The sequence below is a fragment of the Benincasa hispida genome, chromosome 7 (assembly GCF_009727055.1).
Source record: "Benincasa hispida cultivar B227 chromosome 7, ASM972705v1, whole genome shotgun sequence".
Classification (NCBI taxonomy): Eukaryota; Viridiplantae; Streptophyta; class Magnoliopsida; order Cucurbitales; family Cucurbitaceae; genus Benincasa; species Benincasa hispida.
Window position 1 is genome coordinate 49628592 of NC_052355.1, and position 21752 is coordinate 49650343.

A 21752-nucleotide genomic window follows, 5' to 3' on the forward strand; every position below is an offset into this window, starting at 1 on the left:
TATATATATATATATAGTCTCGTTGGAATTGTTTTGAAAAGTCAAAAGCAACTCTAGAAAAATTTTAACTGATTTAGACATTTGGTAAACTCGATTATTTCTTAATTTTTTATAACCATTTTTCAAATTTTTATATTTTTTTACTTTCAAAATCACCTATATTAGCTTTTAAAGCAGCTTTCCTAAAAATCTGTCATATTCTCTAACTAGTTCTTTTAGATAGAATTTTGGCTTATTCAACATTTTTATAACAACGATTTTTCCTAAATTTGTATCAAATAATTTAGATTAAATAAAATATCTTGCAATTTAAATCGTGTAACTTTTTGAAAAAATATTAACTTATAATAAAATACTTAAATTGAGATAGTGTAACATTTCTTCATTTCAATTTTTTTATATATCTTTTTTTTTCTTTCATATCTATTTCATCCTACATCAATAAAATTCTGACTAATTCAATATTTTTTTAACAATTGTTTTTCTGAATTTGTATTAAATAATTTAGATTAACTAATACGCGCATGCGCACAACACATTTATGTTAAACATGAATTAATATTCAATCAAACACACATTTATGTGTATATAGTATAGTTGGAAGTGGTTTTAAAATGGTTAAAAACGTTTTTTTTTTTCATTCTCCAAATCATTCGAAAAATAATTTCAATCCTTCAAAATTAATTTTAATAATATAAAAAAATGTGATTAAAAGTGTAAAATTAAATTTTAATTGATTCTAGGTTATTAAGGATATATTTGGGATTGATTTTGAGATGGTTAAAATCACTTTTTCTTTAAAATGATTGTGTTTGGAATGAACTAAAATTGATTTTAGAAAAATCTAATGTATCTTAAATTGATTTTGGAGGATTAGTTGGTAGGTGATTTTTGTTAAATAAATTCAATTTTTGCTAAAGTATTGTTGTTTAGCTATTTGTGAAATCATTTTTTTTAAAAAAATACTTAACAAAAGATGTAAGGCATTGCTTGTCATTAAATTGTTAATAAAACAAACAATTATATATATTTTAAATTTTCTTTCAATATCTATTATAAACATTCACCTTACTCAAAATATCAACCATGCATATAAGAATTTAATAATGTAATAAATAAAAAAAGATATTTACCATAATTATTTAGTTAAATAATAATTCTTCAAATAGAAAATACAATCTAACTCTAAATTTACTTTTAGAACAAAACATAATAATTCAAAATCACTTTTAAATATTTGAAAATCAAATTAACAATTTTGGAACCAAACATAAATTTGATTATTTAAAAATCAATGTATAAAATTAATTATACCTAAATCTCTTTTTCTAAAATCATTACTTCAATTGTCATTTCCAAACACTCCCTAGATTAGTTAGATTAGATGAGAGTTAGTAAGTAGGTTTATGAAATTAAGTATATGTTTCATGCATTCAGGTTATGGATTTATTTTTTTTTTGGGCAAATTACGACTGTCATCAACAAAACCACTCCCGAAGCATGGTGACAATTGCATGCAATTACATCCTCAAACTTTCAAATGTAAAAAGTAGACCCTCAAATTTCCATTTAAAATTTGACCCTCAAACTTACATTAACCGTTAAAAATTTGACTTGGTCCCTAAATGATAAATAATAAACTCTCATACTTGTACAATTGTTATGATCATTATAATTCTATAAGTTTGAGATCCAATTTTGACACTTTTATAAGTTTGATGACTCGATTTTTACAATTAAAAGTTTAAGATTATAATTGCAACTACCATCATACTTTAGGAGTGGTTTTTGCAATTTGTCCCTTTTTTTAATACTAGACAATACAAGTAGATAGATTCTAACTATAGATTTCGTGGTCATTAAAAAAATAAAAAAAAAAAAAAAAAAAAAAAAAAAAAAAAAAAAAAAAAAAAAAAAAAAAAAAAAAAAAAAAAAAAAAAAAAAAAAAAAAAAAAAAAAAAAAAAAAAAAAAAACTACATACATCGTGTACAGTTGCAGTATAACTTATATTGGCAAGATATGGGAGTTATGGATCTAAATATGTCCGTGAAAATGCTATAAATAGGATGTCTTTGTTATATTTTACAACTTTTTTAAAAGATGGAATTTTGAATGTCTTTTTTTATTTTTTTTTATATTTTTTTTCAGTTCAACAATATGTAGGAGTAAGGGATTCAAACTCCAAACTCTACATTTGTGGAGAAAATTATCCTCTATGAACCTCTCCCTAACCTAAGAAAAGTTTTAGTAACGAGGGAGTATCATACTCTCTTTATTGAAAAAAAAACTTACCTTTATAAACTCACACTAATGTTAGTGGATTTCATCCTATTTTTTAAAAGCAGGTTAACGTGACAAATTTATTAAGATAGTACTAGAAAATTTCCGACGGTTATATCTGTTTGAGGTGTAAAATAGCATAGAGAAAAAGAGGAAGTTCATAAATTGGTCGGCAAGAATATTTAATTTCAGTCAACACCAACCATATAACAAAGCTTCATCTTGGTTTAAAATGATTTAAGAACTTCATCTAGTTTTCTTACGCATGATATTGCGTCAGAAAACCATAAATCGCATATGCAATAGTGGTGTCATAGTTTGGTTTGAAAGTATTGACTCCACCCATTTTTCTCTATTCCTTGGCCCATAATTCTTTCCATACAACATTTCCTTCAATAATTTATACATTTGGAAGCTTACCCAAGTTATTAAACTACTCGATATATAATAATCGGTGTGCAAAATCTCTTTTTTACCCAAATTCAAGCCCAGAAAGAGACCAGGAAACTTCTCTACTTTCAACGATAGTGATAATTGAACAGGTCAACCATGTTAGTTTCTTGGTCTTTGTTTATTAGATTTTTCCCCAAAAGATTTGCTTCGTATAAAATACCCAAATATTTTCCTTACATTCTCTGGATGGCTCTGTTTTTCGAGATCATTTGCAGGTAAATTGAAGACCCAAGAGTTATTTTGGGACCCTATTTATTTAGAGGATCGTTTATTCATTCTTTGTGGTTCTTACAGGTGAATTGTTGAATTTGTGTGTACTTTGTTTTGCTTAATACTGAAGGAATTGTTCAGAGTTTTTGAGTTATGGGAGGTAAGAATTCTAGGGAAGGAGGTCAAAGAGAGCTCTATTCATATGGGTCTGGTAATTCTTCAACATGGGATCAATACAATTTTCCTCCACCATCTCCACATGTTCATCAATATCCATATGCAGAACCTTCTGATTATGGCTCACAAACGCCTCAACCACAGAGAAGGCTGGACAGAAAATATTCAAGAATAGCAGATAATTACCAATCCTTGGATGAGGTTTTAAAATCTTTGTCCTGTTTATGTTAATATTGTTTGATTTTATGTTTCACTTTACACAGGAGAACTATATTGTTCAACTTTCAGGTTATGTGGGAAAGATATGCATTTTGATGATTCTCATTGGGTTGTAAATGGAAAGTAGTAGCTTTATCTGCTTCGATTTTGACCTGCCCATATGAACTTTGTCTGCATAAACTTGTAAATAGGTACAAGGATTGGTGTTAAGTTATAAATTCATGGTATGAAATAGTTTTATGATTGAGTTGAGAATAGAAATTGCAGGCTCGTTGAGTACAAAATAACAAATGGAATCAGCCATTTCACCCTGACAAATTTATCTACTGTTGATAATAACAAATACGGATTCATGATAGGAATGGTATTAGAGGGATATTAAAGGTACATTAGTAATTAGTTAAAGAATTTGTTGGGGAAGTTCGGTTATAAATTCAGTGAGTAGGGAAGAAGGGAGGGAGGGATATTTTGTTGAGTGCATTGTGAATTTCAAGATTGAGAAGGTTCAAGTACCTCGAAAACTTGGTTTATCTTGTAATTCAGTTATCATTTACATTTCAAGATATTTGGTTTCTATCAATTCATTTTTGGAGTTGTTAATAATGGGGTTTTAAAACAGGTGACTGCTGCTCTTGCTAAAGCCGGACTGGAGTCATCTAATCTCATTGTGGGAATTGATTTCACGAAGAGCAATGAGTGGACAGGTCAGTTTTCATCTCATAGTTTCTAGTTCAACACATTTAATCCCTGGTCTTTTAGCATGTTGAAACCCTTTTCGACGTAGGTTCAAGGTCGTTTAATCGACGTAGTTTACACCACATTGGGAACGGGCAGAATCCATATGAACAAGCTATATCTATAATAGGACAGACATTATCAGCTTTCGACGAGGATAACTTGATTCCCTGCTTTGGATTTGGAGATGGTAATTGCATTCATTCAAACCGCTATCTCGATTTTTGCTATAATCTTTTGATAACAGGGGAATTATTGACAGTTGAAGTGTGTTTTTTGCAGCATCAACCCATGATCAAGATGTTTTTAGCTTCTATGAGGATGACAGGATATGTAATGGATTTGAGGAAGTTTTGCATCGTTACAGGGAAATTGTTCCCAACTTAAAACTTGCAGGTAATTGTTTTCTTGTTTCAATCCATTTGAACTGTTGACCATTTGGCTTCCTTTAACCCTTGTTTTCTCCCTTCTTGTAGGGCCTACATCTTTTGCACCAATAATTGAGATGGCCATGACAATAGTTGAGCAATCTGGTGGTCAGTACCATGTTTTGCTGATAATTGCCGATGGGCAGGTCAGTCCAATTTCGAACTACCAAGTTGTACGACATCCATCTTTAATGATCTTACAATACAGATATATGAAAAAACTTGGATGTTGCATATTGTTACATCATTTGGTCGCCTTAATAGTATAGATGTCTAAAAGAAATCGCCTTAAAATCAGGTCACAAGAAGCGTTGACACGCATAACGGTCAACTGAGTTTACAAGAACAAAAGTCAATCGATGCAATTGTAAGGGCGAGGTAAATATCAAGCAACTTCATCTTTGATTATCCAAAGTCTTTTTTTCTTAAAGCACAAGTATACTTGCAGCGAGTACCCGTTGTCAATAATCTTAGTTGGTGTCGGAGATGGGCCTTGGGATATGATGAAGGAATTTGATGATAACATCCCAGCCCGAGCTTTCGATAATTTTCAGGTTTTCAACTGCTATTCCATACATGAAAGATTTTTCTTGGTTTTTCTCCCCTTCACAACTTGAAATATATGTTGACTATCGAAAATTGCTTGGCATATCCATATCTAGTTTGTCAATTTCACCGAGATGATGTCGAAAAATGTAAACAATGTCAGAAGGCAAACAGAATTTTCCCTCGCTGCATTGATGGAAATACCTTCTCAATACCTGGCAACTCTAGAGCTTGGCTTATTGGGGTATGCATTCACTCATTGTATTGAGATTCAACGGTTTTTTTGACGATTTACGAATGCTATTTCTTTACTCTCAATGAAGCAGAAGACAAAGAGGGATTTCACCAGAAAGAGTACCTCTTCCCCCTCCTGTGTACAATGGCTACTCAAGAACCCCGCGCTCAAACAATTTTCCGACCAGAACACCTTCACTTGGTAGATACAACCAAGGAGTTGGCACAACTTCATCCTCAAGTTCTCATTATGACAACCAGGTTTCTAATCTCTTTGTTGCTAGCAATTAAACATTTACTTTTCCTAGGGGCCTAACAAGCTATTCTTTTATTTTGAACTCTATTGAACTTTATGCTTCATATCATTTGAACCTATTATTATTTGGATCTCTTTCTAGTAAAGACTAATATTGTGAAAATGGCTTGGCCTTGCAGCTTTGCCCCATTTGTCTCACAAATCCAAAGGATCTGGCTTTTGGTTGTGGCCATCTGGTAAGAACCAAATCCTATGATTATCCTGGTAAATGAAACTCATTCTCCTTTGTAAATTATTCACAAATTATTCCCTTTCCTAATGCAGACATGTTGCGACTGCGGAGAAAATCTCGAGTTGTGCCCCATATGCCGAAGCTTTATTCAGACTAGAATAAGGCTTTACTAAGTCTTGCCATACTGTATAAATGGGTCATTTATCCTATTTTTTGGCTCCTTGAAACTTACATTGAAGGTCGAGGCTTCAACACAACTTGAGGGTATAGAGTATTATATCGTCTTGATTGTGTTTTGAACCTACCCCATTTGATGACAGTTTCAAAGAACATCAATATTGTTCTACTGAGAGTTTGTACATATGGGATGTTTTTCTGTCTGCTTCATCACAAGATCAAACACAACTATAGCCATTGATTCGAAATTATAAACACAATGACACGTAGAGGATTCAATGACACGTAGAGGATTTGCAGAAGCTTCAAAGATGGAGATCGTGTTAATCTTATCATTAAGCTTATTTCTTTCTTAGAATCCTTTTTGTGTGTGTGTGTACATATTGGTCTTTAGGTTGTTGCATAAATCTTTCAAACTTGTTTATCTTTATCTTCAACAAAGCAGACGTTTTTTCCTTCAATAAAATTCATCATTGTCATTAAATAGAGTTACAAACCGGCGCCAAAAGAAAAAAGAAATAATAATAATAGAGTTACAAGTTTATACACAATATCTGGAGTACACCTATTCAATATTGCTGAAATTTTCTTTTGTATTGAAGAATGCCAAAGTTATAAATGATACGACAAGGCTAAATAGGCAGCGTTACATTTCCTCTGCTAAACTAATAATAAAAGTGTATACAGGAGGGAGAGTATCAATAAAAATATGAATTACTTGAATGGCCGTATGAATCTTGCGTGTACTCTGGCTCTGGAACCGCATCCCAGGACGCCAAGGAACCCCCCACCAAGGTTCTTCCTTCTGGTTCTTGAAGGAATCTTCGGTCTTCCAAATAGGATTCAATGTCCAATATTATATGATTCAAATGTGAGTTCCCTTTTCCTCTTAGCGCACTCAGGAAGTTGTCAGAGATGATGTTCAAAAGCTTCCTGAACTGGGATTTATATTTTCTAAACAGTGCAAACCCTGCTACCTATATGATGATACAAACTAGGGTCACACCATGATTTTTTCAGCTTACTTCTCAGTAATTAAACTTCTATTCAACTTACTTTTAAGAACGCATTGAGCGAGGCTGCAGTATATGTATTGGGGGGAACCGCATTTAGAAATCTTGCTAGCCATGCCCAACCTTCCTCAAGACCATGTAAGTTGCGGACACCAGGAACTTCTGTCTGCCAAATGATCCATTTTTATAAGTTGCTTTTATAGAAAGATTACTAATGTCATAATTGTTGAATATGGGGTATAATAACTAGATAAGGAAAGTAGCTCAACTATATACATCTCTGAAGTAATAAGCAGCAAGACGAAATATTTCAAGGTACTTCTCGAGCTATTAGAAGGGACAAACCTGAATCAATGCCCCATATAGTTTCATGTATGCTTCTAGCCGCATCAAATAATTCTCAACACTCTCCATTTTTCCATTGTCCTCTCGAAATCCAATAGTTTTGTAATATGACTCTTTGGATTCAAATGCAGCCTATGGCAATTTATGTGTAAAAATTACACAATATGCAAGTGAGGAATCACACAAATAAAAAAATAAACATAGTAGATTTACAGCACAAGCGCACTAAACCATTTGTATTGATCCAAATGTGGTTTAAATTTTGAAATGAGCAAATTTCTATGAATAGGTGGAATTTGTCCGTCTCAAAACCTAAACAACGTATGGAGGATTAATCTGCTTGGACATTGGAATAAAGTTCACAGTACAAATATTTCCTCGTTAATTTGCAATAACATTATATATTTTTCTTCGTACCATGCTTTAGACACATGAATCACAACTTGTTCCAAACCAATCACTAAAGCTTGGAAACTAAACTAGTAGAGCACGAAAGTTTGCTAAAAGAATCATTTTCTATATTAAATTAAAAGAAATGCATTCACAAGCAAGATGCTGATTCTTCTATGAAATTTTCGGTAGTTAAGAGATTAAAATGCAATCACGCAAGGCCCAAAATATTTGGCAAGAGAAAATATCATAATCAATCAAGACTTTCATTAAGAACACAGTAAACTGCCATCAAAGAGGAGAAGGCAGAACGATGAAGCTCTAGGGTACTACCAAATCAAGAATGGTAAGAGATAAAGACAATCTAAGTTGTCGGAAAGAACTAACCGCTGAATATTGTATGTGCTTCGGAACTGTGTAGATGCAAGCTCTATGGAACTCTGCAAGAACAAGAACCATAGCACTTGGGACCTGGTTAAAATAATTTGCTAGCATTAGCATACAATAGTCACTGTATTAAGAAAAAGAATTAGGAAATACAAAATTATTTTTTGGGTGGTGGTGGTTGTTGTGGCGGTCCAACCAAGAAAACAAACCTCTAGAAATAAGCATAACTATGAAGGACTATTTTACCACTAATATGATACTATTTCAAGTTATACTATAATATCAATTGATATGGAACCTTTGGGTAAGCTTAAATACCAAAAACCCTTTATGTCTCCAGGGTTCAAGTTTTAGACGGGTGTAGGTGCCCCTACAAATGCTTAACCATCAATATTGGTCCTTTGCCTCTTCCCCTTTGAGTGATTTCTTGTGTGTACTAAGTGGTGATGTGTTGTTCAGGAGATTGATGTTCTTACAAAGGTTGCCTAAGCCACTAGTGGCAGGGTTGGGGGGCGTCATTTGAATTCAGAACATATTTGGTGCCCTTGATTTCACATTACATGCAATACATTATATGCAGGGGTTTAAATATTAAAATATGAAATGAGATATTCAGGAAAAAGGGGGAAAAACAATAGGTAGGTACAAGAACAAAAACATGATCAGTGCAGTACCTGTGAGGTAACAAGAACAATAACATGACTCAGTGCAAATGCATCATGTGGACTTTCACATTGAGAAACGATCTGAAATATCAAAAGGAAGTTAGAAGCTTCGAGGCACTGGGCCAAACTACATGAAGAAAAGTTTCGAGAACAAGATCCAACTCTTGTTCAAAAAATAATAATAATAATAATAATAAGATCCAATTGCATGATAGCTAAAGGTAATACAAGAACAGATATCTGAAAATAAAGTTAGCTATTGAGTAATGAAAGAGACGATCAAAGATGGTTAGTTATTCCATGCATGTCTTACAGTTGGCATCAATTGAAAAGAAAAGCAACATTGGTCTAGCTAGTTACCACACATAGCATGCCTATTTGAGTAGTAAATTTGACATGCCTAACCACATTAAATTAAAATATAACTAAAGAAACCACTTGTTTTTCACTTTTTTAAAATTAACTCTAGTACACAAATGTCAAACACAAGACCCTTCCATAAGTCATAATACTATGACCTACACAAATATGATATTTTAAACATATTCTACAAGGAGGTTAAATGAAAAACCTTCTTACTACCAGATCCGAGTAGGTTTCTAATCCCCGTGTAAATTTATAATAGGGGCTTGCCTCTGGACCATCAACAATTATACTTCCAGAACCTCTTTTTTTTTATTTATTAGAATTTGTACTTCAAGAACTCTTAACATATTATAACTTAGGAATGAAATTCTAAGGCTTTGAGCCTATAACTTCAAGGTTGAATGCAAGAAGCCACTGCATCTGGGCACGACACTTCTAAATGTAGTCAACTACTAAACTACCATAATGAGTAACATAAAAGCAAGATGTATGATCAACTAGTTAATGAGATGCTATTACCTTCTTTGCAAATGCTGCAATGCTAATAGTTTGCGGACAAAGAGGAGCCATGAAAATCTTGAGAATTTCACTAGTTTTTGTTCTGAATCAGATTGAGCAGAACAATCAATCAATATGCTTCCGAGAATACAAATACAAAAATGTTGTCTATTTGTAAAGCTAAAGTAAAAACACAAGTAACAAATAAATGTAACCTTAAATCTATTTCAAATATATTGCTTAATGCTACAATTACAAAGTTGTTCTACCAAGAGAAACTAAAGATTCATCTAATATTTCAAGTTTTCCATGGTTGGTGGCCCTAGGATCAAAGTGTAGTTCAAACTTCAAAGACAAGAGTCAATACAATTATACAAATAAGCTCTAATCTAATAAATTCAACTTTAAATTTTAGAAACATATTTTGTTAAAATACTAGCATAGACAGAAACCTTTCACAAAATAGTCGTGGTCAAACTAAACATTGTAGACAGCAATAACATCAATGCAGCCTGCGATAGGAACCAGGTTGTAACCAAATAAATACTAAGAAAGAAGCTCGCCAGTTGCAAAAAGAAATGCACATGAAAAACAAAAGCGCTCTATCAAAAGAGTTTCAATTGCAAAATAGCCATACAAAAACCAAAGAATGCTCATACCTGACGTTCTCTTTTGTCCCCCCTATTTGTTTGATTAGCCTAGCAATATGCTTTTCATGGGTGCTAAAATCCTGATAGGATGAAAAGATAGACATTTAGTATTATGATAACATCAATATACAAATACTCAAAGATATCATATCACAAGTCTTAGAGAGAAGATAGTCGATCCTAATTTAAGTCATAGGACGAAACTTTTACAAATCTGATTAATAGAAGTGACATAATTATAAGATGGGGTTTATGAAAAGAAAGGCTGAGAGATACATTCAATCACACGGTGACCAATGTTTACTATCATATGCTAACCAGGCAGTATGTTGCATTCCACGTAAAAATGAAATATCCATGCTTAGCAATATCTATTGCATATAGAACCGATAAAATAATAAGCTTTCAAACTACTTGTTAATGCCAAACCTTATTTGAACTCAATCTCAATGCTTGGTTTCCCTCCTCTATCTCCTTAAGTTTTTGTAGTCTCTCCGGCTCTAAAGTCAAAGCACTTTTTGAGGCTCTAACCATGCTATCTGCCATGAGATTGGCCCAAAAAATTCAATATTAGATAAAACACTGATATCAAGTAAGTTGACAGACCACACACAAAAAGTCATATGGAAATCTATCTTCTGGATAAAGAGAAATGAACATGAAAACATCCAGATAGAACGGAAAAAGAAATACATTGTCAGAAATTTTAAGTATATCATTTTTTACGAAAACAGAAAGCCATCATCACATTCATACTAAAAATCACCTGGTGATCTTGACACATATGATCCTTTCGGAGCAGCTTCTTTAGGTTGGCCGACTGAGTTTACTGGTTTGGTAGTTAGCGCCCCAACCATAGTTTCTTGCACTTGTACAATATCAACTTTTTTAAAGTTTTCAGCGGCTTCACTTTCAGCTGCTTCTTTCATTGCTCTCCTCTCAGCTTCTATGGCATCTTTCATTGCCGCCTCAGCTTTGGCTTTTGCCTGCACAAGTGTTTTTAGATGTGTGAGATGCAGTAAATTGCACCAACTATGGGGCTTAAGAGCAAGGTGAAAAAAACGTCGAAAATTTGTTTTTTGTCAAGTACCTAGAAAAATGTAAATATAAATGTTATATATGAATATAAATAATTCTTTTTGGGGATAAGAAACAATTTTATTGATTGAATGAAATAATCCAAATAGGTAGAAAAGGTAAAATTTAAACTAAGAGATGTGAATCTTTACACCAAGAGAGAGAGAGATTAAAGCATGAAAGATTGATAGATCTAAGATTTCATCTACAGGTGTCTTCGCCTTTGAACAGCCAAGCATTCCTTTCATCACATAACTTCTACAAAATGGCAATGACCATATTTGTCCATAGGAGACCGTTGGTATTGTTGAAAGGGCGTTTATTCAGTGTCATTTTTAACCAATCCATTGATCCCTATGGAGGTACTATAGACCAACCAAAGGTGAAATGTAATTCTCCCCAAATATTAGCAGCAAACGGGCAATGGATGAAAATGTGACTTTGATATTCATGATCATTCTGACAAAGGCGGCAGCAAGAGGGAGAGAAGCTTATCCATGGACATATCTTTTGTAGTAGATCCATAGTGTTGAGACAGGGGGGCTAATTTCCCAAATTAGAACTTTTACTCTCTTTGGGCGATGTACTCTCCTCAATATAAATTATGTTATGAGAATAAGATTATGAAAAGTTCAAGAAATTAGAGGTTTGATTAGAGATAAGTGGTCTTTGGCACCTCAATTTAAAGGTGGGTTGTTCCAAAAAGCTCAACTGGCCGTGCTATTCAAAACACTTACGTAGTTAGGTCCTGTAATTTCTTGTATTTTTTTACCATTGGAAGTTGGAATTAACTCCCTGATAATATCATCTAATCTAAAAAGTAAATATAGGGTGGATTATTGATCAATGATCCTCATATTGAATCAAAGCAAGGTTGATAGAGTTAGAATTCAATAGAATTTGATTACAAGTTAACTACCCAAGAAACAATTGTTTTAATTCTACATCAAATCCAGTACCAGTAAAATGATTGACGCTCTTATAAAAAAATGGAAACAAATAAAAATAAACAAACAAACAAGAAAAAACATTCGTCATTTTCAAATAGCTAGTAACAAACCTCAGCTTCTGCTTTAACCTTTTCTTGACGCTTTTTATCTTCTAGAATGGCCTTCTCCTTTCTTTTGGCTTCCTCAAAAGCTGCATCAATTCTTATTTTTCTTTCTTCTCTTTGTGATATTTGTTCGTGATGATGTTGAACAGTTGTCAAGTACTTATCAAGGCCTTCGGCACTAAAAGTAGAGGTAAAGGATAAGCACAAGTAAAATTACAATGTTAGTTGGGGCTTCCATACAGTCATTCATAAGTGGCTAGGTATAGAAAAGAAGCACAAAGAACTAATTAGAACATTCTTAAAAAAATTATAAATTATAAAAAAATATTTTTTTATATCCATGAGTGTACGGGCCAGCTTATGCGCACCTCGAGTAATCTCATAGGACAACCCGCCTGACCCTACAACATTTGGGTGTCAAGAAAACTCATAAGATATTAAATCTTAGGTAGGTAGTCACCATGCATTGAACCCATGACCTCTTAACCCTTTATCAAGTTCATACCCCCTATTGACCACTAGGCTAACCCATGATGGTTAAAATGATTTTAAAAATCTAGTTGGTTAGGTTCAAGCATGGAGAAGAAAAAACTGCAAATTCAAGGTCGGAATGGTTGAATACAAAGAAATACATTAGTGGAATTCAATGCATAAACTTTTAGTTTACAATTATAGAAATGCCTTCAGCTTCGGCACTTGGTGAACATAAGTGAACATAACCATGACATAGAGAATATATGAGATACAAATATTTTCTTGACGAAAGAAATCTGTGAAAGATTAAATAAAGGTATGTGACAGAAAATGATTTCCTAAATTTGAATTAAGAAAGATAACCAAATTTGAATTAAGAAAGATGACCAATTTCATTAAAAACAAAAATAAAGAAAGATGACCAAACAAACTAATAGAAAAGCATACATCTCACGTTGATATTGAGTATCAAGTCTCCGGTCAGCTTCTCGTCTTGCCTCATAGTATTTCTCAATTTGAGAGATTGCAGCACTTGACTTTTCATTTAAAGTAGTAAGGTCGGTCTCCAACCTTCCGAGTTGGTTCCTGATTTCCTCCTGTTTATAAACCAATTTAGAAAAACATTAGCAGAATAGGAATGTACATCTACTTTATCACACTATGGTTGAAATTGAAAGTTCTTCATAATTTCCAACATCTTATAAGTTTTAAGTCGTAGACGTCAGACTAAACGAGAATACAGCAACGACAACATCCAAATTAAAACCATATAACTCATGAGTTTTTGTACCAAAAAAACCACCAGTTAAATTAATTTCACATACATCTCATCCACAGTACCTTGGTGCGATACAGCATCTAGAACTCCAAGAATTATCAAAGAAAGATCATTATTCAACATCACAGTAATTCTTTTACAAAAGCGTCTCCCCAAAAGTATTATCTAGTATCTACTAAACCAAGCAAAAACCAAAGAAAAATAACAAACTAATTGAAAATTTATGATAAGTGATACGAGGGACGGACATAAAATGTCATGAGAAATGAAATGTATGTTACATCCATATTTAGATGCTAAAATATGTGTAGACATCAACAAAAGAAACAAATATAAATTAGATACTCCCCAAAGTACCTTTATATTAAGCATATGATCATGTGTTAGCTGAGCTAAAGAACTTTCCACTAAATCCACGTCCTCCTTCAGGTAGGCTTGTGCTTCAAGAGTTGATTCATCGTCAGAATCTTCACTATCACTAGAGAAGGCAAGAAAAATCTTAAAACTTCATGGCAGAAAGCCAAATATGTAATAGTTCAAATCAAAATATACTAGCATGATAATTTTGCACATCACATGACGAAGAAAAGTTTAGAACATGAACAAATCGTCATTTTAAACTTCACGTAGAAAATATATTTTGGGAAGATTAAGCACAAATATTCATTAAATTAAAAACAAAAAACGAAACTTTTAAAAGAAGAAATAAAGAAAGTCGGATGCGGCAGTACAATAAAATACCTGAGAAAAATTCCATCACAATTGAAGCGCTTAGCATTTGAACTTGGGTCACAAAACACTTCATCACTAAATATTTCATTTAGTTCATCCTCATACACTCCCATTACAAAAGGCTTGGAGCTTCTCTTCGTAGTTTTTGTGATAGGGAAGTCTCTGTTAAGTTATAAACCAAAAATTCTTTAACAAAGAAATAAGAAGCATGCACAAATTCATTGTGTCTATTTCAGAGATAAAATATATATATATATATATATATATATATATCATACCGTGAACATGTTTTCTTGAAAGGCATCGTGGATATCTTTAACCTCTCCTCCAAGTAATGAAGTTCCGCTCGCAAATCATCAAAGCTAAAATCAGGATCTGGGTCAACTGTAACTTGACCAACCTTAGAAGGACACCGAAGGGTCAACTTCACAGGACTCCTGAAGAATGAAACACAGACAAAAGAATAATTCAATTGACAATTAGGCTCCTGGTATGCCGTTCAACATGAAAAAATGACTATGCTAAACGATGTTTGTCAGGCATGTGTTAGTTTGAAGTCATCCATAACAGGCATGTACACAAAGATGCTAAATCTACAATGCAACAAAATGCCCAAAAAGTAACTTCAAAATTTTTGCCCAATCATAAAATCGACTTGAAAAAAATACGATTACAATATCAAAAGTTGAATGCGAAAGAATAAAGAACTTACATAGCTTCAATAAGCAAACTTTGAACTGCTTCAAATACCGGAGGAGAAACTGTTAATGTAACGGCCCGTCTTTTTCAATATAGTTATTAAAACAATAATGTGGAAACATTAATATTATAAACTTTTACAACTTACACAAATCAGCGAAAGCAAGTTACTACAAACAATTTCTATGTCAAATTATCAAATCCTAAGATAACCATCCCTTGATGTCTTGCGCCAGAATGCCAAACTTCACTGCACTCAGAATTATCACCTGATATGTCATCATAAAACATTTTGAAGACAGATAAGTACAAAATACTCAATAAGCAACTTCCATATCCAGCTTTGAACTTCATTATCTTTCAAAACGTTCGTGAATAAAAATACAAACCATTGCAAAATTTTTAGTCAAAACCTTGCCACAAAGGGTACTTTCGAAATCAAAATCTTTCGAGCAATTAAGGGTCTGTTTAGTTGGAAATCTGGATTTTGATTTATATTTTCAGATTCACTGAATTCAGCAAATACGTATTTGGCAAACAATCTATATTCTGTTGAAAATTGTTGTCGGATTCTCTAATCCAAACAATGCAAATTTTGGAAACAATATTTTTATGTTTTCAGTGTATCCAGATTTTGAATTTTAAATTTTAAAATGCATAATAATATTAATAAGATAAAAACATTAGAAATACAAAATTCCATGTTATAAACTCAAATCACTTTTTTTAAAAAATTAAAATATATTATAAATTATATAATATTATAAAATAATAATTGTACAAAAAACTTAACATAAACATGTCCATAAATTAATTCTTTTACTTTTCATGTCCATAAATTAATTAATAATGGTTTATAGTCAACCTAATATTTAGTGGGTAAGCTACAACGAGTTTTATGATTTATAAATATAGTATCAGACACATTTAAAACAATTGTTTAAATTACAATCTAATTTCTGAATCTGCTATCAAAAACATATATGAAAACATGAAATACAACTTTGTTTTTATTGAATTCATTGTTTTCAAATTTCTTACCAAGCTGGCTCTAAGCTTTCAAAACTAAATATTTCAAGCTGAAACTTACAAATAGTTTTACAACAAAACCAAAATGTTTAAATAAACTTTCAATAGCTTTAATAAACAAAAATTTCATATTATCTATAACACTAATTTTTCAATATTTTCAAATACAAAGCTTCCAATCAGTCAATACTTTCAATTTAATAGAACTTACAAGCAGTCAATACTTTCATACAAGAGAGCTATTAGTCATTTAGTACTTCCAAATACAGAGTAGAAAGGATGCATAGTTGAATTAGCCCAACATATGTGGTTAAACGTCGATAACACCCGTCATTCATCCATTCAATCATAGAAGTCGAATGACAATTGACCAAAACATCAGTCAATTAAGTGTCAAGCCATATGAGTGTACCACACATATGAATCTTCATTTCAAAATTGTTTTCTCACAAATAAGTTTTAGTCATTTCATTTCCCGTCGATTCCATATTTGGATACAACCACATGAGCATACAATCCCAAAAACAAAACTTGGCATATCTGAATAGCCCCCATTGAATCATTCAGAAACATTTGTAACAAAATATGTAGTTTCAAATAGCAATTTCAACAGAAAAAATCATTAAATCAAACCATTCAAACCTTTTAATAATTTAACCCAGGTAATAAAACCAAAGGAGAAATAGTTTCAATTCAAAATCTGATGAAACACTTCCAACTATCATTCAAAACAGTTACATACTTTCATTTGACGAAAACAACTAAAAATATACAATATACTTACCATCATCCTCAAATCACATAAAACATTTTTCTGATAGGAAAACATTTAAAGCATCCAAAACAATTGTCATTTATATTTTGAGAGGGATGTTGAAACCACTTACCTCGATTGACAACCTACACTTCTCAATCTGAAAATCCACTTCCTTGAAGAAGCATCACCTTCTTAGAAAGCCTAAACAGTAAACACAATGTTTAGGTGCTAAAACTCAGTTTGAAAACCATAATCGACACTACCCCAAACTCCACCATAAACCAACCATAGACCTTAATCATCCGGTCTAAATTAGTCCAAAACTACAAACAACAAGCTTTCACATTACAAACTGATCTAACACACTGTAATCGAGTTTGAAACAGTTCAAGACATGCTAATACTGATATAACCTTAATTGAATACTTCAAACTTTACCCAAATACAACCATCATAGAGGCATTCCAGGGTTTAGAATATAATTTGAACACTTAATCCAATTCGGAAAGGAAATTAAAGCAATATTTCATACTGAATCTTACCAAAAATGCCCTTAACCATGTTGGTTGGTGTTCCAAAGCATCCGAACCTCTAACATTATGGGTAGATTGACTTGAGGCCAACCCGAATGCGGGTCAATGTCAAAGCTCGTCGAAAAGGAGAGAAACAATGTTGCAACGGCCTCAGCGAAGCCAATCGAAGTCGTGCTCACGATGCAAGTCAGATATGTAGGTTAAAGCACCGCTGGCGAGTAACTGGATCACCAGAGAAGAACGCTCGGCGTCTATCTATGTGGGTGTCTACTCGAGTCAGATTCCGGAGGAACTTGATCGTCGATGTGGGTTTGCAGAGCCGCCAGAGAAGGAGAAACGCTTCTCAACTGCGTGGGTTTGTTTGTTGTGTGGGTAACGTTGTCAACGCGTGGATGGCGCAGCCTGGTGGTCCAGCGAAAGACAGTGAGTGAGTGCCAACATTTACATGTCGACTGATGCTCGCCGGAGAAGAAGACCGAGGCACCGAACAGGGGGGGCTGTGGTGGTCGGCGTCTGCAAGTGGAATAGGAAGAAGATGGAACGGGTTTCTTTTTTTCCGCCTTTTTCATTTTCATTTGAGAAACCTACTTTTCCTTCTTAAGTTTTTAGTTTAATTCCTTGGTTAATGATCAAAAATCAAGTTAAATTTTAAAAATAACTTTTAGAAATATATTTTTGTTTTTAAAATTTTACTAAGAATTCAACTATTGCCTATCGTCTTTTATTTTTAAGTTTTGAGTTTAGTTTTAATTTAATCTCTAAATTTTAAAATGCTACAATCTTATCTTTAATATTTGAATTTTATTTCAATTTGGTCTCTATGTTTCAAGATTTTATATTGTTAACTTCAATAATTGACGTAATGTCTCTTGATTAACTTAAAATAATCATGATGTGAAATTTTAAATTTATTTAAACATTATAAAGATAATGAAACTTAATTAATTATAATTGTATTAACTATTTTAAATTTATTAGTATACAATAATACTAAATACGCAAAAATAGATATTTAGTGAAAAATCGAGATTAAAAATGTAAATCTTAAAATTTAGAGACCAAATTGAAACAAAATTCAAATGTCAATGATAATTGTAACATTTTGAAACCTATGGACTAAATTTGTAATGACCCTAATTTCTAGTATGTTTCTAGACACTACTCTATGCATGCATATGCTTGGCAATACATTTCTCGAATGATATTTAAGTAAAAGAGATAAAAATTTTATTTTGTTAAATAAAGCTCAAATAAATAAGGAAGATAACTTCAAAAATAAAAACAAAAAAAAAAATAATTTACTGTTCGGGGTACCCTGACCCAACTTTAAAATAAATAACATTTAAATGAATCAATAAATGAAATCAAGGAATATTCATAGAGTTTAAAAAAATAAAACAAATAAAAAATAAAACTCCTAACTCCTAACCCAGACATTAGTGCATAAAACCTAAGTGCGGAAGCAATGACTCGTCCAGATGGTTAGATCACGGATCTCTCTTGTCATTCGTCGATCTATCTCTACCTTTACCTGAAAAACATGGAAGGAAAAGGATAAGTATATAAGTATACTAGTAAGCGACCCACTATTGAGCCCACTCAGTGATCTGTTAGCCTTCCCATCAGGACACAAGTGCACTATGGCATTGTAGGCGTAGGCTTAAGCATAAGAGGAGAACCCGAAGGCACGCTTTCATAAGGTGTGACCCCGGAGGGACCAATCATAAACATAAGTGGTGGTCCCAAGGGGACACCGTATATAAGCATGAGGTGTGGGCCCGAAGGCTCATAACATTCGATGTGCATAGTCCAATGGAAGTGTTAACAGTCACAATCTTATACAAACATAAGCATACCAGCAAGGTCATAAATCATGATAAGATCACATAATAGTTCACAGTTTACCCATCAATCAAATTGTTGGGGTTAATGCCCTAAACTCTAGTTGGGTCCTGTAGTTTGTAAACACTGTATTGAACAAACGCTTGTGATGTAATAATATATGATATTTTCTTCACTGTTGTCTATGAAACATGGGATGTTTTAATTGCTTTACCATAAATCAATAAACTAAGATCCATGGTTGTCGTTGTAACTTAAGCATGTATGTGGAAACATACAGGTAGATCATGCCTTAAGTGATAACCAAAATGGTATGTAGTATATGGATATAGGAGGGAAACTTTATCCTGGTGATACTATGGATGCGGCCCACTTTGTAGAAGCGTTACAAGTGTTCTGACTTGCTACAGATGGTCTGATCCTGATCATTCATGTGGAGACATGTGAGTAGAGGCATTCTATACAAAGAAGTTTGTATAAGGTCGGACCACGAAGTGTTATAGTCTCATTATATAACGTCATTCATGATAGAGACTTCACTTCACTAGAATGACCATAGGTAACATGACCTTAATTCTAAGTGAGTTAGGAACTCCTACCTTTTAGGGCGGTCCTTTGATTTGTATGGATACAAGTGGCCAGATTGCCGACTCAAACCTACCACTTTGGGGATTCGTCTGATTTGGGAGCTGAGAACTCAGCTACACAAGATGGAATTCACTCCTTCCCGAAAGCAGGGGTAAGTAGATAGATTGCTCCCTTAAAGGCTGATTCCAGGGCTTGAACAATATAGCGTCGCACACCTTCTCATGGCCCGAGAGGTGTCCACACATAGTAAGACTATGTTGTATTGTTCATTAGAGGGATCAATGGTACTTAAGGAGTTAGATGTAACTACAGGGGAAAATGGTAAAATAGTAGTTGTACTTACGAGCGTCTATGAAGGGTTATCGTACTATTAATTGGTTATATCCAATGGACACATAAATATATCTGTGGTGAAAAGAGTGCAACTGTCGGTCTTTATGGAGTGTCTGGCAGTTAACGGATGGTGGATCTCGTGGCTAAAGAGTTTAATCAGCTATTCACATACCATTGGAGCTTCAAGCTACAAATCCATAAGGTTCCCTTGGTAGCTCAATGGATTCAAGTTGAGAATCAGCTTTTGGGTCAGTTTTGAAGTGTTCAAATTAACAATAGGGAGTTTGATTATATATGATATGATTATTGGTCAATTGTATATGAGATATATTAATTGGAGGAAAAGGATATAAATATGATTTATATCTTGTGGAGGAGAAAAGGACTATGGTTTATATGTTGCATATGAGGTGATATTAAAACTATAGGTTATAAATAGAATATGATAAGTTAATTGTTATATTTATTTATAATTAAACAATTATAAAATAATTGTTGGTGGTTTTTCTCCATAACCGTACGTGAAAGTGGGAGGTTGCATTCAATTTTTCATAACTGAAGGATAAAATAAAAATATTTTTCATTTTGCAAACATATCGGATAATCGCTTCAGATTTTTACACTGCTCGTCGTGTAGCTAACGAGAGCCTACACGATAGCTCAAGTTTTTCTAAACGATCGTGTACACACACAGTCGACCTAAACGATCATATAACTTTTGCTAAACGATCGCATGCGAGAGCGAGATTACCCAAACGATCGTCTAAACGATCAACCTGATTACCTAAACGATCGTCTAAATGATCAACCTGATTACCTAAACGATCGTATACCTTTTACTAAACGATCAAGCACCAGTCTATATGTAAGCTTGAATTTTAGTCCCCGACAACGGCGCCAAAAACTTGTAAGCTTGAATTTTTTATTGCGGTGGATGGATCGAATGTAATGTCGCCACAAAGGATGGTGGAAAATGGGAAATGGTGATGGAGTGGAGTGGATGATGTGTTTGCGCTTCTCGATAATAAATGTGATACTACGTTCTAAAATAATGTATGTGATGATGCTGATTTGCGTTTGTAGTATGTGTTTGTGTAGTACGCATGTGTCACAAGTTTTCTTGCGCTGGAACCAAGTATAATTCCAACGTAAGTTTCTTAGAGTGATCTGAGGTCGAACACGGGGATCGCGGTGATCAATGCGATACTAATGTGATATATGCGACCGAAAACAAAATAATAATGAATTGGGTTGAAAAAGTAAAATGCGGTGATAAATAAAATGCGATGATGAAATAAAATGCGATGATAAAATAAAATGCGGTGAAAAGTAAAATGCGATAATAAAATAGAATGCGATGATAAAGTAAAATGCAGTGACAAAATAAAGTGGGTGATAAAATAAAATGCTATGACAAATAAATAAATAAACAAATAAATGGGTTGTTTATGAAGATGTGCAAAAGAATCTGATGGAATGCGGTGACAAGTCTTGTGAAATGCGTTAGAAAAAGAATGAGTTGGGGGAAAGGACATTGCAAGTTCGTTAATCCTGTTGAGGACGCAACTAAGATTCCGCTTTCCCTTGGCTTACA

The 21752-nt window shown here is 33.1% G+C and overlaps 2 protein-coding genes across 6 annotated transcripts; one reads left to right on the top strand and one right to left on the bottom strand.

Annotated features, from left to right (window-relative positions):
* Positions 1-2692: 2692 nt before the first annotated feature.
* Positions 2693-6427, top strand: LOC120081394 (E3 ubiquitin-protein ligase RGLG2-like). Of its 2 annotated transcripts, none has more exons than XM_039036228.1 (12): positions 2693-2823; positions 3029-3322; positions 3960-4044; positions 4125-4265; positions 4358-4471; positions 4552-4649; positions 4802-4881; positions 4952-5057; positions 5166-5293; positions 5376-5544; positions 5719-5775; positions 5864-6427. In XM_039036228.1, the coding sequence occupies exons 2-12, from the start codon at positions 3098-3100 to the stop codon at positions 5942-5944; spliced, it is 1284 nt and encodes a 427-aa protein (XP_038892156.1). In that variant the 5' UTR covers positions 2693-2823; positions 3029-3097; the 3' UTR covers positions 5945-6427. The 2 variants fall into 2 exon arrangements, with proteins under 2 accessions (XP_038892156.1, XP_038892155.1); XM_039036227.1 differs by having other exon boundaries at positions 2814-2949.
* Positions 6428-6523: 96 nt separating this feature from the next.
* LOC120081393 (protein GLE1) lies at positions 6524-17986 on the bottom strand. 4 transcript variants are annotated; one of them, XM_039036226.1, is made up of 18 exons: positions 17405-17986; positions 16993-17063; positions 15225-15345; positions 15090-15114; positions 14656-14814; positions 14387-14539; positions 14003-14123; positions 13315-13463; positions 12400-12571; positions 11029-11248; positions 10692-10801; positions 10272-10342; positions 9634-9715; positions 8758-8829; positions 8084-8167; positions 7307-7438; positions 7005-7127; positions 6524-6925 (listed from the first exon to the last, which is right to left on the bottom strand). In XM_039036226.1, coding segments are annotated over exons 4-18 (1929 nt in total). In that variant the 5' UTR covers positions 15092-15114; positions 15225-15345; positions 16993-17063; positions 17405-17986; the 3' UTR covers positions 6524-6646. The 4 variants fall into 4 exon arrangements, 3 of the variants coding, with proteins under 3 accessions (XP_038892154.1, XP_038892153.1, XP_038892151.1); XM_039036225.1 differs by having other exon boundaries at positions 15090-15138; XM_039036223.1 differs by having other exon boundaries at positions 15090-15345.
* Between the last annotated feature and the right edge of the window lie 3766 nt (positions 17987-21752).

Bases quoted from the DNA above. Each gene is read 5' to 3' on its own strand.
- LOC120081394 (XM_039036228.1), top strand. From the start codon at position 3,098: ATGGGAGGTAAGAATTCTAGGGAAGGAGGTCAAAGAGAGCTCTATTCA. The intron at 3,323-3,959 runs GTTTTAAAATCT...GTTTTAAAACAG, and splicing joins ATTACCAATCCTTGGATGAG to GTGACTGCTGCTCTTGCTAA. The intron at 4,045-4,124 runs GTCAGTTTTCAT...TTTTCGACGTAG, and splicing joins GAAGAGCAATGAGTGGACAG to GTTCAAGGTCGTTTAATCGA.
- LOC120081393 (XM_039036226.1), bottom strand. The intron at 14,124-14,386 runs GTATTTTATTGT...TGCCTTCTCTAG, and splicing joins TGTGATGGAATTTTTCTCAG to TGATAGTGAAGATTCTGACG. The intron at 10,802-11,028 runs GTGATTTTTAGT...ATCTCATGGCAG, and splicing joins ATATGTGTCAAGATCACCAG to ATAGCATGGTTAGAGCCTCA.